Source organism: Anser cygnoides, chromosome 3, assembly GCF_040182565.1.
Source record: "Anser cygnoides isolate HZ-2024a breed goose chromosome 3, Taihu_goose_T2T_genome, whole genome shotgun sequence".
Lineage (NCBI taxonomy): Eukaryota > Metazoa > Chordata > Aves > Anseriformes > Anatidae > Anser > Anser cygnoides.
Genome location: NC_089875.1, coordinates 59894745 through 59913200, shown reverse-complemented (window position 1 = coordinate 59913200; position 18456 = coordinate 59894745). Strand labels below are relative to the sequence as shown.

At 43.0% G+C, this 18456-nt stretch overlaps 1 protein-coding gene across 9 annotated transcripts in view; it reads right to left on the bottom strand.

Moving 5' to 3' along the window:
* Window positions 1-823: 823 nt before the first annotated feature.
* NHSL1 (NHS like 1) overlaps window positions 824-18456 on the bottom strand; it is a 169718-nt gene continuing 152085 nt past the window's right edge. For 7 of the 9 annotated variants that reach the window (XM_066994234.1, XM_066994236.1, XM_013175530.3 and 4 more), the window contains 3 exons: window positions 7234-10662; window positions 6560-6689; window positions 824-3117 (listed from right to left, as the gene is read on the bottom strand). In XM_066994234.1, the coding sequence (XP_066850335.1) occupies window positions 2394-3117; window positions 6560-6689; window positions 7234-10662 (4283 nt within the window). In that variant the 3' untranslated portion in view covers window positions 824-2393. The remainder of the gene's footprint in view (window positions 3118-6559; window positions 6690-7233; window positions 10663-18456) is intronic. The other 2 variants (XM_066994235.1, XM_066994238.1) reach the window with 1 other exon arrangement.

Genomic DNA, 18456 nt, shown 5'->3' with positions numbered 1-18456 from the left:
AGGCTCCTTCCAAGAGGTACTTTTTAAGTAAAATGCTGCAAAACTTTGCAGAAGTTGCAGACAACAGAACTATGACTCCCTCCAATACTGCAGGTTTTCACTTAGACTATTTCCCCATTTGTAAACAATAAAACAAAGCCTGAGTATTTTCCTGCCAGGATGGTGGTATGAGGACCGGTCAACACGTACGCATGGCTTTGAGAAGGAAAGTACCTGCTGTTGGAAGTGCTCCATGCACTCTGCAGTGCTCTGTGCTCAACGTGATCTGCTCTGAGAGAAACACCGAAGGAACAGTCAGTGACCTCTAGTTCAGATCGATATTAATAACACCTGAAATGTCCTATTTTACCCATTTAGCTTTTCATTTAATTCCAAAAGCCAACAGTTCTTTAAATACATGTAGCATGCACAAATGGGAGAAAGTTTGCTGTGCACCAGTTAATCCCAGCCTTGTTCTGGTGCGTGCAGCTGCATTCACTCTTCACTTCTTTCCTGTACTGCTTATAATCTGGTTCTCCAAGAATTTTAGTTTTCTGGGACAGATTGCAAGTAAGGAGTAGTAGAAACACTCATGTATGATACTGGAAAAAAAAAAAAAAAGCTTATGATTATTTCAATTTTTTTAGTCTTAGCATTGACATGCCAAAGTGGGATGGATGCGTAAGTATGCTTTAGTTCTGTCTCTAAACTGAATTAGTAACATTTGCAATGAAAAGTGGGGATTAGTAGCCAGAAGCATGGTTTATGGCATTCAGCGGGTTGCCATACACTGCTGAACACATCTTTTGAAGGAGATATTAATCAACTCAAAAGACAATATGGCAACTGGCAGCCTTTTTCTTTATTGAAGCAAAGTCACAGCATTTTCATCACTATTCCCCTCTTGTGAAGGGAAGAGTTAAACAAAGGCCCCTGAAATTTACATTACTAACAAGTAAAGGATTGAAGAAAGAGATTACAAGCATATTTCTCTAAAATAAATAATCTACAAAGAGTGCTTTTTTCTTTTTAAAAGCAATCTAAAAATGTATAAATTCTACGGTAGGGAGATCAAAAGATATTTTAACAACTTTTAATATTTACAAACAATACAAAAACTGCGCACGCCATCAAATGATGTAAAAATTCTTCTTACAAATGAAAAGCTTCACTCCTACTAAGAACCCCAAACTCCAGCCAATAGTTCAGTTTTAATTAATGGTTTTCTTTACAATTGGAAAACTGTTTAATGTTTTTATTTTCTGTAAAATATACAATAAAAACGAACCTCACTAAATTATTCAGGTTAAAAAAGGAAAAGAAATACTGCAGGCAAATCAAAAAGGAAAGTAACTGTAACTTATTCTTTGGTAACCAAAAGTTAGCAAGTATTTGTATTTCAAGTGATGAAAAGTAATAGCCCTTCCATTTTGACAAATGGAAGAAAGACTTCTGGCAAAACATTACTCCCAAATTTCAATTTTGAAAGACAGGCTCCACCTACAGCTCTGTAGTGCAAGTTCTCAATTTTTATTTATTTATTTTTTTTATAATTCAGAAACTTAACCTTTCCAAACCCCAGCAGTATACACTTTAATTTCTCTCCCACTTCTCTGTTGTCTGCTCGCAACCTCTGCACACGTGCAGTTGTTCCAGTTCTCTAAGGGAATACTCTGGTCAGGGAAGCAACTCACTTGGAAATGAGTGTTTCGCCAAGTGTACGTGTGTGGCTGCACAGCAGCTAGTACTGTGTTATAAAACTTCGCTCCCTCTTCCATGTTAACTCATGTTTCATTTTCCCTCAGGAAAAAACAAAGTACCCTGGAGCAACTCTTAACCCGGTGACCTATTTGCATTAGCAGGACACGCTTCCTCTGACACTGGGACGTACCCGAGTAAGAAGCCCTGCAGCCCCAGCACCAACTCCTCTACCCTCTCACAGGTCAACGGCACCTCGTCCTACCTCTCTGCTTAACGAATGCACTACGCTGCACCAATGCAATGCTTTTGAAGCAAACGTCCAGCTTGTACCACAGAAGCCTTCCCATTCTTCTTTTTCAGGCTTATTCCTAAATTTTGCTTGCACAATTGCAGTCTCAAGAAAAAGAAAAACTTCACACCCCTACAGGCTCTGAGAAAAATCCCTCCCCACACCCCGCAAGAGGACTTCTAAGGCTTTACACAAAAATTTCAGCTGTTACTTTCTTTAAGCCACAGACCATTCATTCAAAGCAAGTCCTCCCCACCCCAACCCAACCATGCAGAACTATCATTGCTTCGGCATTTAAACACACACATGCAGTTCATGGAATAAATGCTCCGTGAAGTAAACTTGTCCTGATCTGGGCTTTCTTCTGGAATCTAGTCCTCTGTCATTTTCTAGACAAATATCCAATGCCTTCTGTCACAGCCTCTTAACTTTCTTCAGCTGAAGGACTTAGATACTTCCCCGAAGTACCTGGCTGAGTCATTAAGTCTAGATGGGTTGGATCCAAGGTCTCCTTGCAGCCTGGCTCCTCGGCATATGGAAAGTCATTCATGTCTATTTCATCACTGTTAAACATATCGAGCTGCCTCTCTTGCTGCTCTTCCAAAGTCCTTCGGACCCTGCCCTCTGACTGCTCCACCACTTCCCCATCTCCTTCGCTAATCACAGTCATGGGGCTGCTCTGGATGCGGTTGCGGACATTGTACTTGCTGCTGGCAGCGGAGGGGGGCGTTCGCGATCGGCCGTACCTAGTGCCAGAAAAGGACATGCTCCTTGGCATCAGGCCCTCGCTCTTGGCCCACTCCTCCTGGGCCCGTTTGCTCTTGCTGGGCGAGCAGCTGGCAGGGCTGTCAGAAAGGTCAGGGGAAGCGTCTGTCTTTGCTCGGTGGAACCGCGGGTCCGTATTCTTCAACATCTCTGCTGCTGACATGCGGGAGCTGGTGTCGCAGCGGCTCCCTTTCTTCAGCAGCAGGGCTTTGAAGTTGTCGTTGCTGGTGCTGCTCTTGCGAACGCTTCTCTGAATGGATCCTGCTTGTTTAAGGGTAGACAAGGTTGGGGAAGCACCAGTGGGCGTTACGGGGGGTGATGGAGAATGGTTGCGGGTGCGCTCGTCTTCAGAATCCTTACGGCCAAGGACTTTCCTTTTGGATCTGAGTTTGGAAAACAAAAAAGAGAAAACAACAAATGAAACTTTTTACCTCACTCAGTTTAACTCAGCTTAGAGGGATGACAATGAATTAAGCTAAAGCCACGAGAGGGAGAAGGGAGAAGTAATCTAAATCTAAAGTATGAGCAAGAACACCACCAAAACTGTAAAGGCATTAATGCAAGTATTGGAGGTACATGCTAAATGCATTATTCTTTTTCTGCAAATCTGGGACAATGAAACAATAAACCTGGCAATACTGATGTCCAAAACACTTTGAGTCTGTTTAGCAAATCAAATTTTCTGGAGTCACTATTCAACTGCTAAGACTAATTCATTAAGAAGATAATTCTCAATGCCATTTTTCTGTTATTTGGGGATTTGATTAAAAATATGCCTCCAAATATGTGTTGTTTTTTTTTTTTTTTTTCCTGTTTCATTTAATGCTTTCTGGAGAATTGGTGTATTTTAGTGCACTTCACTTAGAAAAGGATATTGCAATGCACTGCTTCTGCAGTTAAGAACAAGTTAAGTGAGGCAGACATAACCATCCCTTCAAAAACCCAAATTAAATCAATAGTGAAAACCAAGTTTTCTAGCTTCTAAATCCACAGTCCTGTTGGTGCTCTACCATTGCAACTCGTTGACTTAACGAAGGAGAGCCCAACTTTCTGAATGAAAGTTCTCTCTCCACGTGAAAGGACTCAGTGTTTTTAATTTAAATGTAAAGTGCAGTGATAAAAAAAAAAAAAAGAAACAAGCATAGGACTGAGAATAAGTGGAAACTGGAGTTCTATTGCCCCATTTTTACATTATTAGAAATCTTAAAGAAAGGGATGTATAACATGCCTTGTATCTGTAGCAAAGTTGCTTTGCTTCTTTGCGGGCTAAACAAGAATGAATTCAAGAAGATTGAATAAATCCTAATTTTACATATTCTCTTTTGCCAGAAGTTTAAAACAAGTCAGCAGACTTGGTACAAATACAAGATTATCATGGTATAATTCCATATTAATGTTTATCAAGGATGTGTCCAATACACACCGTTCCCCTTGTAAAACAGGATTCTACTCAAGGCAATCTTTAGCTGTACTTTCTTAGAGGGTCTGAGAATTTGCCATGGCAAGCTCAAATGTTTTTATGCATTGCAGCCTACTGACAGAAAAAAATACAACAAAACAAAGTAGCAGGATCCATCAGCTAAGTGGGTGGCAGCAACAGATACTGCCATAAACTCTGCCAATACTTAGGAGCGATCCTGTCTCTCTAAGTAGTTAAGTTCACAAATACACCACTTGTGATACCCCCCACAGGCAACTGTAACAGCTGCTATTTTCAGCTGCTGCCGCTGCCACTTTTCTGTCTGAGAGAAGAATGTAATACCGACATCCATTCAGCCTGAGGATGAATGGGCCACAGAAGATAGCATAAGGATAAAACGATGACTTTGGTAGTGGCAAACTTGAGAAGCTTGTCTAGATTTGACTGTGTGTCAGTACCATAGGCAGCAAGTGATCCGGTGCTTGGATGGCTCTATAATGCTGCGTGCAAGCACGTGTGTGAATTGGTTACAGGGAAGAGACTTCCTTTCATTAGGATACTGACTGCCTATGGGTATCTTTAAACACTCCAGAGCTGAGGTTGTACTGCTGCCAAAAATCAAATTAAATTCCAAAGAAAAACAGCACAAAACTCAATTTCAAAGATCTGCAGGGAAAGACTTGGTTATCCTGGCTCGAAGTAACTCAGCAACACGGTGAGTGCAGGGCAGAGTGGTCAGTTTGCTGACAGCATTTAACCAGTTTTTCTCAGCATGTATAAATTATGGCAGAGACTTGGAATTAAGAACCAGATTTGGTTTTGGTGGCTTTTCAGACAGAGATAGGATATATATTCAAACAAAACTGTGACTTAAACTTAGCTTTTTCTTCCTGCCCTTGACGCACATACCACCAAATTTCTTGTCTTACTCTAAAGGACATATTCAAGAGTGCCAATCACTGAAATAATACCTTTTAGAAACGGAGGGAGGGGAACATTTTTGATTAACTAACAACCGAGGAAGATAAGTGGTTCAAGTCTAAAGCCAACAAAAGCAAGGTCTTAATAATAAATGTGTCAAGCAGTTTTAACTATGTCACATCCAGTTCCATTGTCCATTTCCCCATAAACTCATGAATTCCGTGTATGTGCATACACACAGAGAGCCACTCTCTATCCGCATACAAAATGGAAAAGGTTACTGGCCAGAATACTTCATTCTAAAAACAGACTTGTCGCAGTCCTAGTGAGTGCCATGCAGCATGAATGCAACAGACCGTTTTTAGAAAAGCTCCTATGGGCCAAATCCTAAGGGATAACAGTTATAAAAAGTCAGTATCACATATATGTCATTTTTGTAACATCTGAAAAGAATAGTTTCACAAATGAAAGAAAAAGCATTTGCATCCCAAGTGGTCTCCCAAATCCTAGCCAACTTCTCACAAAGGGCTTTCTCTGTCCCTCAGTACTGATGTAGAAGTCATGCACATATGTGCAAACTGACCAGACACCTGGATCAACATATCTGGATGCCACTAAGCACTTTCTGTGACCAGGAGATGGCCCCTTCAGATTTTGAAGTAAAAGACAGAGCCACAAGATGGCACTACCACTACACTGATACTAGTCTAAATGCAAGCTTCGATAATTCAGAGAGTGGTTATGGTCTTCTGTGTGTACTGTTTAAATGGTGCACACGTTCCATTTTGTGTTTTTAAGCTTTTTTTTTTTTTTTTTCCTTGCAAACCTACCATGAACAGCATGGAAATGTAGTTGCCTATTTTGTTTTCAAGGGAAATGAATAATGTCATTAATAAGAGCCAGTATTGCACATTTCATTCATGAACCAGTTTGACACAAAACACCCGACCTCAGGCTGGATTATGGCAAACTATAATCCAGCGTTTGCCATATGTTTTGCCATATGACTGACATGTTGCGTTACTTGCCAGTTTCAGCCACGCTTGCCATGAAGCATTAGCGTTGAGCCTCTGTCCCAAACTGCACCATATAAGCAGCGAAGAGTAAAAAGAGATGGAGAACGAGAATGAAAACAAAAAGATACACAGAAAAAGCAACAGTAGAGTTAATATGGCAGATTGAGAACAGTACAATAAATACTAGATGTAACTTGATATTTTAAGAGGCAGGATATTTATAATATAATCTATATTGATTTAACCAAATAGCTTTTAGTTCAGAATGAATTAAATATATTGCAAAACAATAAAACACAAGCTCTTTTCCACATGTTTTCATATATAGCCTTAGTAGAAAGCTGATAAATGTGTGCTTTCAGTTAAAGCAATGACTGTTGTAACTGGGTGTTTTAGAAAAACAATGTCAATTAATTTTTGAGGGAATTAACAGACCAGGCAGTACGGACAGGGAAATTTCTACAGTACCTGTGGATGGCTGCAAAAAGATCCTCAGTAGTCCTTGGTCTCGCTGGTGTTGCCACTCCGTCCGTCTCTTCCCCATAACTACTGCTTGGCAGGAAGGAACTATTTGCTGTATCCGACTCAAACACCTCGGCTATGCAGAAATAATGAACAATGCTGTCAGTCCATCACAGGAACCCAACAGATTTATAATCCTGAAATCACCCCTCTTTGCTTCCAAGGCAAAACACCCAAGGGATTTAGCAAGTACACCAGTCGTTGTTGTGATTTCAGAATACACTCGCTTAGGAAACTGCAGTGCATGAAAAGCCTGTGCTTGTTCACACACATGCAGAGTACGATGCTGAAAGAATATTTTTATGGTTTCCATTAAAATGCAAAATCAAAATCAACAAAGCTAACCATGTTCTCATAGCATGTTTTAATCCTAGCAGTTATATAAAGCATCATTTTTAGTTCCACGTCTGCGATAACGAGATGTCAGAAAGGAATAAGAAATGTCATCAATTATTAATCTGATCCCTGCAACTTTCTTTAGGCTTTTAGCTTTAACTACTGTAAGAGCTTCTTTTCTCTACAGAAGACCATCTGACTGCTCGGATTGCTATCCTCACTCCCCACATTCTTTAACATAGCTATTGCTACATCTGAAGAGGAGGAAAAGCGAACAGACTCACCGCTTTCGTTCTCTTGAGATAGGTGCCCGTCAGTGTTACTGCCACTGTCTTGGCTGCTGCCTGAACTGCTTCCTTCGTCAAAAGCAGGCTGCTCCTCCTGCCTGGCTTCTTCTTGATCTGGTGATGCAGCAGGCTGTGCCACAAAGGCACTAGCTCCCACTGTTTCGGAGAAGGTGACTCCGGCAGCTCCTCCCTCTGGAACCAGGCTGCCAGAGTCCATCTCGCTAGAGCTGAGTCCATCTGTAAGACAATTTCTCGCCTCCTCGCAGTGTGCAAGCACAGCGTCTCTCTTAGTTGGGCTTGGTGCGCCTCTGACAGTATCACTCACTTCAGCTATTTTCTCCACTGTAAGATCTAACTGTGGAGGTGGTACAACGAGGAACAGTTTGGGTTTCTTTGAAATGGGAGGTGGTTTCTTGTTTGGCAATATGACCTGAGTCTTGTCTGGAGGTGCTGGTGACCCCTGAGGTGACATGGCAGAATGGAAGTCTTTGCTCTGCACTGGAGACTCGGGCATGTCTTCGGTAGCTGTCCCCACTGAAACAGCTTCGATAGACCTGCTTAGACCTACTGTACTTGCAGATTTTTGATCGCTGTCAAGCGCAGGTATGTTGTCAGAGGGAGTCAGAGGAGAACTCTGAGCCAGTGTTTGGGCTGAGTTTTTAAATGAAGTGCCATGAGTTTTCATCTCCTCTTCACCTAAGCTGTTACTGAGTCTTAGGGAGAGAGACGGCTTTAGGGAAGACTGCGATGATGAGCTTACAGTACCCTTTTCCTGAGAGGTGGTTTCAGAAGCAGATTCGGGTGATGGCTCACCTTCTGTTGCTTTTTTCACAGACCTCAGCTGCACCATTTGCAATGCTTTGGTAGTTACTAAGGGCATCACGGGTCTTGATGCATCTTGCTTGTTGAAGGGCTGTTTCACTGGGCTGTAGCAAGGATCTTCCTGATTACGTTTCTTAAAAGAATACTGTGGGTATATCGTTGCACCCTTTGTCAGCTTCGGATCAAGAGGTGGTGCTGGTGGCGGGACAGCTAAGGGGAAAGTAGTAGGAGGAGGAACAGGGGAAGAGAATGAAGTGACGGAAGTTTCTTGTGGTAACCACTGGACGCTGTGGGCAAAGGAAGAATTTGCATCAGCTTCTGGCGGAGGAGGGGGAAATGTGGGAGAGGCTGGCGATAGTGCTAGATCCATGACTTCTGCTGGAGGAGGAGGAGGGGGATAGGGAGGAGAAAGCTCAGGGCAATGTGGAGGAGGTGTTGAGAGAGGAGGTGTTGGAGGAGGTGCACCAGAATCCAGAGGAGAGCTCGGGGTGGGGTCCATTTTCTTCACACTCATGCTCCCTTCAGTAGATGTATTTGAAGAAAGAGAAGTGGATGATGAAGAAATGGAGACTGAAGACAGAAGAGAGGATTTCCTTTCAGGCACTTTAGGTTTCAGCTTGGATTTCCCGTTTCCTGATGATGCAGATTTTAACAGTACAGGCACTGGAGTAAGCGCAGTGGGCGTATTGGACTGGCTAGAGTACCCACTGGATGGTGATGTGACTCGGTGGGATTTCTCCGGAGAAGTGCTCTTTGGTTTCGCCAGTCCACCGGGCACTTGTGGCACAGAAGCCCTCGAGCCATCGCTGAAGTGGCTGATGCTGTAATCACTGAGAGCAGACGACGTACTGGCAGAATGGGTCACCGGGGACTTTGCGTGGTCATCCGCCACTGCAGCGTAGTCGCTGTAGTAACCCCACTGGTCGGCATACTCGGACTTGATGCTGCTCGTTTCGCTCTGGGAGGGGGTGACGGTGCAGATGGAGTACAGGTTTGGAGCGGTGGTGGACATCATGCTGCTGCTTGCACTGACCGAGCTTTGGCTGCGAGAGCGCAGCACCCAGGGATCCTCGTAATCGCTGCAGGGGCTCTGGGAAGGGGAGCTGCTGTTTTTGCACTTGAGATTCAACTGCAGAGAATGCTGGAGGGTGGCAATTAGGGTTTCATCAAGTACCTGTCCGTTGGACTGGGCTTTTTTCTTGGGTACCCTTCTGAGTGAGTCTGTTCTAGATGGTGGCAAAGGTGGCTTCTTTGCCTTCTTTAGAGAGATGTTTCTCACCAGGGATTTGTCACCTTGGCCCGACGGGTCATCCTGATGTTTCTTCTCCTTTCCTTCAAAGACGTTAATCACGCTGTCTCTGGGGTTCCCAAAACCATTAGAGCTATTGCATGGCATGTCTGACTTCAGCCCAGAGTCCACGGGCATGGAGCTGTAATAACCATCCTGCTCCACAGAATACAGAGAAGTAGAATCTTCTCTGGCCGATGTCCTCTCCAGGCTGCTGCTGCTCAGGTTGCTACCAGGAGTGGCACAGCCTGGTGTGGTACAAGCCACCTTGCGTGAAGAAGTCTCGCTATTTTCCGCAGACTTGTATAGCCAATGCTCTGTGCTGTTCACTGCTGCTTGCGTTCGCTCCCCTGAATAGCTAGATTCACTCCTACCATCGCTGTCCTGGGACTGGTTTGGTAAAGAAAGATTGTTTCTGCAGCCGTAGTTCGCACTCTGAGATCCAGCCTCTGCATTTCCAGGAGTGCTGAGAGAGACAGCAGAGTCACCAAGAGAGAGCATCATGACAGTGTTAGATGGGATGGTGTCTGAAGTCTGCGAGTGACGTGTGGAGCTACTCTCACTCCAGTTACCACTTGAAGAATGGTGATCTTCTTTCCCGCTTATTGCATTACTGGCAACAGGATTGTCTCTTGGCTTTGGGTACACAGCAGAGCCGCCCATTTTATTATCCAATGATCCAGCACTCTGGGCAGTGTGAATAACAATAACTTCTGAGGAAGATGACAGCGTTGCATTGGGAATGACGCTCGTTGAGTAGGTGGCATGAGGAGAGACCACGCATGCTGGGCTCGTGGACTTTTCACTGTCATAGCTTCTCACCTCTTGAGACTTTGGCCGCGAAACAGTCCCTGTCGTGGGATTATTCCTCAGATGCACAACACCATCATCCACTTGCAGTTTACTTATCTGGTGGGGTAAAGTGCCAGCAATGTCTTCTGTCTGCCTAGAGATGCTCTGTGTCTGTTCTAGGGACTGCAGAGACACTCTTGCACCAGCCCGAGGCAAGCTGTGAAAACCCATGTCACTATTTTGGCGAGAAGCAAATATAACTGCGGCAGAATCACTCATCACCGACATGTTTCCAGATGAGCTGGAGAACTGAGACATCTGGGCTGCAATGCCTTGTCCTTTCTGTGCTCGTATTCTTCTCATTGAAGGGGGCACAACTTTAACTTCCTCGGTCTGGCAGCTGGTGTCCTTGGTTTCAGACCGCTGCATAGCAGAGCGATAGCTGTCTAGTCTCCCTAGCGTGGAACAGTGGTCTGGGACATACATCGAATGCCCTCGGAAATCGCTTTGGCCAGTGCCAACTGCTGGAGTCAAAATAAAATAATTATTCCTTGAAGCACAAATTCACGTTTATCTTCTTACTCATTTAAAAGCAACAACAACAAAAAATCAGCAATCTGCTTGATCCCCAATCTCTTGAAGGTAATGCCTCCTGAAAAAGAATCTGTAACAATGGATTTTGCACAGGCATTCCTTATTTTCTGCATTTCTCTTCCCTTTTTCCTCATTACTAAGAACCTTCTGCTTACAGAACCGTCTGTGTTCCTGCCGCACATTCGACACATGAAATCCTCTTTTATGACATGGTAATAATTTCCATAGTAATCAGTTATGTCAGAAACCAAGTAGCACTGTTTGACTTCCAGGAGGCAAAGCAGCGGGAACAGACAAAAGCCTGAGAAATGTGAAGTGTGTTTCCATGCTAATGCCTCGTGCAATAAAGAAAAGGGGAAGGAAATCTGGAGACTAATGTGAATAATCATGTCTGCTTTTTAAAAGCATTAGACTTCAGAAAAAATGTTCAGTAGACATGGCTAGCTGTCCAGGTCTTGCCATTCTTCTAAAAGGAGGCTAACACACTGAAACATGCATTGTTTTACTGTAAATAATACACATGCTATAACAACATTTATACAGAAATAGGATCCAACACTACAAAGAAAAACGTTAAATAACATTTCTCCACACAACTGCTTTCTATTTATCACCGAGGAATAACTCCAGGAAATGGGGAAAAGAAACAGCTAGTACTAATGATTATCTCATCGTCAGCACCACCAGAAAACCAAAAATAACTGTACTTTAAAAGATGAAATAATAATGATATATTGGCATAAGCAGACTTTGAGGACAATAGAAAAACTGTTTTAATTCAAAATACAGCATCCCTGGGTCAGTAGAAAGGACCCTAAGGTTCTTTTACATTTACATTTTTATTGGTAGCTGCCTTAAAATCAAGAATACAGCTTTAAAATTAGTCTGTGTAAGGCTCTTGCTTTTCGATTCAGTCGCACCACTTTATAAATAGCAAACACAAGAGGCAGCCATGCTGCTGGAGATGCGTGTAAGAATGCTGCACATGTCACTGCAAGGGAAAATTGGTTATTTCAAATCTCCACCTTAAAGCTGCTCTCAGGAGAGATGCGGTAGCACAGCTCAATAGGACTGTACTCTTTACATTTACTGTACGGAACCGGATCAGGAAGATAGGTATTCTTATCGTGCAGCTTTAAACACCACTTAAAGGACATTTAATTATCCTTATTCTTGGCAGCCACAAGAGGCATTTAGGATAAGGAAAAGAGGGCTCTGAAAAGACTAGAGTGAAAGCAGCACACACAAGAAGATTGTTTACTTCTTTTTCCCAGGCACATAAGTAGTGTTCTAGCAGCTTGAAGCCTATTTAGTTTGCTTTGTGTAGATTTCTCTTGCTGTCATGAAAATGTAGCCTCTTTCTGCTCCTAGTAAAGATTTAGAGCAAAGCTAGATACTCAGATGCTGGCAAACATCTTGGATAATCTAATATGAGATGCTGTCAGAGCAGATGGACTACTGCAGCCAATCAAAATAGCTATTTGCATACCCTGTGTACAGTTATTAAGAACAGTACAGTAAGAATAAATATTTTTGCTTTCCACATTTTCCTTTTTATTTTTCTTTAGAGAATCAGTGTCCCCCTCTGGTTAAGAGAGAGGAAACCATCTAAGCAGACATTGTGAATGTTTCTGGAGCTGTGACATGCCTGATAACAACTGTTAGCCAATTAAAAATATCCGGTAATAAAAATTTGTGTACTAAGTTCCATAAAAAAGCAAAGAGGTGGGTTACTTTTCCTCTTTCTACCACGGTGAAATACACGCACACACGCGACACAGAGTGAGGGGGCTGGTGCAGAATGAAGCTGTAAGCACTACAGCATCTAGTACTGTAACATACTGACCTGAGGCTGAGAGAACCTCATTTCAGCATGTAATCTATTTGTGTTCACACAGGAAGCTAAATGCAGTCCAACTCACAAGCAGCTTAACACACATGGACAGTTTATGCTTCTTTAAAAAGTTCCTGCTAGGGAAGGCAAACGGCAAAGCAGCACAAGACTGGACTTGCTAACCTCCTCTTTCCTCTTTTCAAAACTAGGAGTTCCAGAATGTGATATTGGGACACAATGACGACTGCAAATGCAAACGATGCTTTAAAATGGGAGAAATACAAAATTAAACCATGGTGCTATCTCTGAAACCACGGTGCTGCTAAAGAAGAGGACAGGGACCCTACTCTTGTCAATCCAAGCTAGGCCCTTTTCCCGTACGGATGACTGTACCCAAGTGACTGCTGGAGCAGCTCCTGCACCATCCCCTCGCACCCAAGGCCAGGCAAAGCCTGGAGCCTGCTGGCTGGCCCGTGCTAAACCTGTGCTGGAGCAGCTCACTAACGGGGGGGCAAGGCGAGTGACCGCGGGATGCCGCTGAGCATCAGCCCCTACCCTGTGCTCATTACTAGAACAGATGTATGAATAGGGATATGTTCAGGGAAGGGGCTTTCCATGGTTCGTGCTATTAACTTTGAGGTCTGAACTATTTTTTGTAGATATGCAGCATATTCTGAATCATTTCAGCTTTGTTTTCAGCTTTACATGTATGCACAACCTCATGCAAAGCTGTAAGGATTTACTTGCCCTTTTTAATAATACAATTGCTCTTCTTCCTCTGTTTCCCGTAGGGGGACAACAGAAATCTGCAGGGAAACTGGTTCAAAAACAAACAAGTAAACAAAGGACCACTGAGGAATTGTGTGCTCTTTTAAAATGTTGAGGGTTTTAAGGTTTAGGTGAAATTCAAAGTACAGCAGTAAGGATTATTTTATTTGCATTTTCCAAATGTACTGAAAAGCCTTCACTTGCTTCTAGAGTAACTAAAAACATAGTGTTTGTTGTTTGGTTTTTTTTTTTCAAAAATTCTTAAAATCAAACTGCCTTTGTTAGTACTGAAGCTGAGAGATAAACAGTCCAATTCTATGGGACAGCTCACAGTGTTATTTGAATATTAAATTAAAAATTATATGTCTATCAAAAAAACCCCTCTTATTAAGCAACAGCCAGAAGTTACAGGAGTTCTGTAACACCAAAAATCTGGAATTAAAGAATAATATCCACAAACCCATCTAGTTACAGGGACAATGTCTGAGCAGACAGCAGCTAGAACTTATTGCAGAAATGGCCATCAGGTTACAGATGCTGAATGTTACTAAGTCAGAAGTAGCTGCAGTTTGGTAGTATGATAAATGTGGATGAAAATAATAATATTCTTGTCTGCATTTTGTATTATCCTGTGCCCAGCAGCCCTGCAGCCAGCACAAAGTCCACCAAAGGAGACCTGTATCTGGACTCCTTTCTTCTTCGTTACCCCACTTCTTGCTATGCTGAAAATGCTGAAGTGATTTTTTAAGGGCAAATGCTCTTCCTTAATGCACATGTTCAGTGTAGACCCCAGCAGCAAATAAAGAACACCCCCCACCTGGAAGAAGAGGAGTATGCAATACATTTAACATTTTCTGCATGAGAACACAGAGAAGAGGCTCAAATGCATACCTGAGCTCCAAGCACTTAATTCAAGATGGGGAAAGCTGGTGTAACCTGTATATGCCTGACTCTGGTGGTTACTGGGTATGACAGAGACTAAGACTGTGCTAATTTGATGAAAAGAAAAAAAAAAAAAGGGTCTGCATGTAATCCCTAGGGCTGGGTAGCTCCTAGAAAACTCACTGTCTCCCCGTGACTCTGTCTGATCTGGTGGCACCAGCAGCCTGCTGCAGCAGAAGGGTCCTCTGTGCATTGAAAGGAGGGTGGAAAACTGAGGATTTGAGAGGATAAAGTGTGTGTTGATATCACAGAGAACATGCTTGTTTCAACTGGTGTATAGAAGCAAGCTCTCTTCCCAGACTACTTCTGACTAATCATTTCTACTCTAAGCACTTGTCTCTTCTGCCATAGGCACATTCCTAGGATTTGTTCCTTTCATCTTCTTTCTTCTCATGCCACACCTAGCAATCCTCCTCCAAACCTGGTGACCTGGCCAAGTCACTGTTCAGGCACCACAACTTCCACAATGTTACAAAAAAAAAAAAAACACCAAGAAAACAGAGATCCTTCATCTGTTTTACCCTAGTGCCTGCATACCAATGATTTTTAACAGATGCTCAACAAGAAACAGACAAGTACATCAGGCTCGGGGTAATTTCAGGAATTTTCACTGTGCTCCATGCATCTGTAATCTCTCAAAGGGGAGAAAAACATTGCAGAGGATCCTGCAATACGTTTCCACGCTGCCAGATAAAAAATATCCTGAATCCTTGCATATATCCCTGCCACCCTGAGAGGGAGAATTCTGATGCAAATATAGGGAATTGAAACTAATTAGTGAAACTAGTTAGTTTCGGTAACTGAACATCCAGCTCCTGGTAAAAAATTATATCGCTGACATCCCTGTGTTTCATTCCCCTTATCAAAAAGCTGATGATACTTGCATACTTTGTAATACTCTGCTCTGGGTGCAATGTTGAGAAACTCAGCTGAAAAAAAATAGTATTAGTTAAAAGGCAAAATAACTCTGAGAGTTTCTCTCCAAAGACTGTTTAAAGTTGCAACTTGAACCAGGATGCAGAATTCCTTGCCTTGAATAGCTGGGTTCTTGCGTGTGTTCCTGGAGGACCCCTGGTACCTGGGACCTTTACCTGCAGGACCCTTAGTTTGAATGACTGCTAGCACTGCTAGCACCCAAGGGACTGATTGGAAAAGAACATCAGTTAAGAAGAGTCTCCAAGAGAACAGCTGAGTTCCCAAGGATCAAAAGGACACAAATGCGCACATTTGTTTGAGGTGGAATGGTTTCCTATAAACCATTTCAAAGGAGTACCAAACGGGGTCCTGAGCTGTGCCACAAGAAAGCAGGCGAGGGACTGAGCGTTCAGGTGTCAGTCATATCCACTCTGACGACTGACAGAAAGCCCAGTAGATGACAACCTCTTGTGAGCTACTGAAGATGGGAGGCAGGGAAACAAGTTGAAGAAAGCATATGAGGTTGTTCTGACCCTCTGAATCCTTTTGCTTGGAAAAAAAAAAAAAAACAGTAGATGGGGAAAAAACCACACAGCCATAAAGGCCCTGAGTTGCACCTGAAAAAAAGGTCAAGAAAGGGGATGAAATCATTCAAGGAAAGTACATGCAAAGCATGAACTTGTCAGACCTTCTTTGGTAAACCAAGAGGACAGAAACTTTCCACTAGAATAAAGAAAAGCAAGATGTCTGGCAGAAGAAGAAGAAATCAAAAGGTAGAAAACTTGAAGGTGGTTTCCTCCCTGCTGCTTTGGTGAGACATGCTCACTTGGAAGATGAACTGCACTGTCTGTGGCAGAACAGATACCATGGTCTGGGACCTGCTCCTGCTGCAAGTCCAGGACAGCAGAAACTGTTCAGCAGTACCTGGGTCTGCACTGGCACAGACTTTTGGAGTAACATGTGCAATCAGGTAAGTTGTAGCTGCACAAAAAGATAGTTAGTCTGAGTCAGATCCTAGATCACTGACACAGAGAAGGGACCATAAAAACACGAAGGCATTTTGCTGCCTTTATTTCAGTCTGGAGAGCTGAGAACATGTGAGGGAAGCTGAAGATTACCAGGAGCTGAGATATGAGCAAGGCCTGTGACAGGTTCTCCCAGAGAGCTGCTCATCCGTACCAAGGAGAAGAGAATCATCTTCTTGCCTGAGGGGAGAACACCGGTTTGGATAAAAGGTACTATCTGAAAAAGAGAGCTAGAGATGACGGATATTAGCAACACAGAACAGAGAAACTGACATAGCACAAAAGTGTGAAGTAAATTAAAGCTTCTTGCCCTTTTTGAAGTTTTGATCCAACATTGACTCCACTGACATATATATAATTAAATTGAATGTATGTTCTATTGAATATATGTTTTCTACAAGACAACAAAGATAATTCAGAGGTATGCAAAACTACTTTTTTGATTCCTACGTTTGGCAGAGAAAGAATACTTCACCTTTTTTTATTTTGCTGTTGCTCTGCTAAATAGTACTGAGATGCTCCTGCTGTCAGACAGCAACTGTTGAGAGAATAACCAGCATCTCTAAACTAGCAGGCATCTAATACTCTCAGTCTGCCTCAGAACCACATCCGTCACACTGCATTTTATTTACACAACGTTTTTATGCGGAAGTTTCCAGGCCCTGCAGAGAGTGGTTCATCGCTGGAACACACCTGTGAAAACACGGCTGTGTTACAATTCTCCAAAGTAGGAATGCTTAAAGATACTTTCAGCACATGCCTCGTGGGTACCGTTAATGATTCCTTTCAGTATGTTTGGCTAAATTCTATGAGGGTACCATGGCCGCTGAGCTCATGCCAGCAATCAGCATACGATTTCTCTTCTGTTTGGCCTTTTTTGTTCCAAAGGAGCCAAAGCAGCTGGGGGAGAACCCCAGCAGCTTGGCCCGGCAGAAGCTCTTCCAGGCTCTCTAGCAAGAAAGGAAAATAGTTCAAGCTTGGTTGAAGCTTTGAGGTTCTCTCAAGTTTCTGCTTCCTTCTGAAGAATAAACAAGAGGTAACAAGAATCTGCTGTACGTGTTGGTTATTTAGCCTGTGCACAGCAACTTTGGTGTACCAAGGGATTTTAATCTTTGTGTAAATATTGTAGCCATTCACAGCAATGCTTCAGGGGAGAAACAAAGAGATTTATTCAGCTGAAACCACAGGAAGAATGTCAATAGGCACAATGCAATTGCTTGATTTGGAGTTTAGTCCGGATCCTTGTTCCGATCAAATGAACTGTGGAATGTTTTAAAACAACTCGATGTTTGTTTTGGGACAGTGTAAGAGAAATAGGGAATGGATGGCTACAGAAATATCTGGGGAGTGACAGGGGAGAAAAGGCAGAAAGTGCACTGAACAAGGGTGAGGGAGATATAATTTATTCCCAGCCTTGCCAGCAGCCTGGTGGGTGACTCCAGCAAAGTCACTTCACTGCAGCACGTCTAGTTTTTCCATCTATAAGATGAAGACACTCTTCAAACACACTTTGTTTCTAGTGATGGAAAGCAACACGCTAACAGGATGCAAACTGCCGTCAGAGAGCTTTCCTGGCATACATTTTGCTGTCTGGATGATACGCAACCAACACAGAAGCAACATGAAGCTACTCGGGACAACTTCCACTGTAGGGCAGATGGCTGAAGCACTGCGTGCCTGCCGGTTGTAGGCCAGAGAACCAGCCAGAGAGAGCTCCTACAGTGAGGTACTGTCAGCCCTAGAATTTCCGCCACTGAAAATAGGAGCCAAGGAAAACCTTCAAGCAGTGCAACATGAAATGTGCTCAGCGTGAGATGAAAGAACAAAATCAAGACCACAGAACCTATTGCCCTTAGCAAACAGACTGGCAAAAGTCACAAACTCTTAAGATATTCACTGAAGATTTCTTTTTAACATAGATGCCAACTGCGTTCTCTGTTTATTCCACCAGGTAAACTGCCATTGATGTTTTCAAGCATTAAGCATCGGTCTGAATTGGTCACGAATGTAACCTCCAAGCTTAAGAGATGCTGTCAGCAGGAAGCATTCTCCTCACATCCACACAAGTACAGTTGCCAGTCATTTCAAAATTCACCTGCCTGAAAGAGAGTCAGGAACCCCTAAAAGTAATAAAAGGTAGATTAGAACAAAGGGCTCTGCTTTGCTCAGCTCTCTGCCCTCAAGGTAGGTCCTACCTATGTCAAGAAAATCTCTACAGAAAAGTGAAAACTATGACCTTG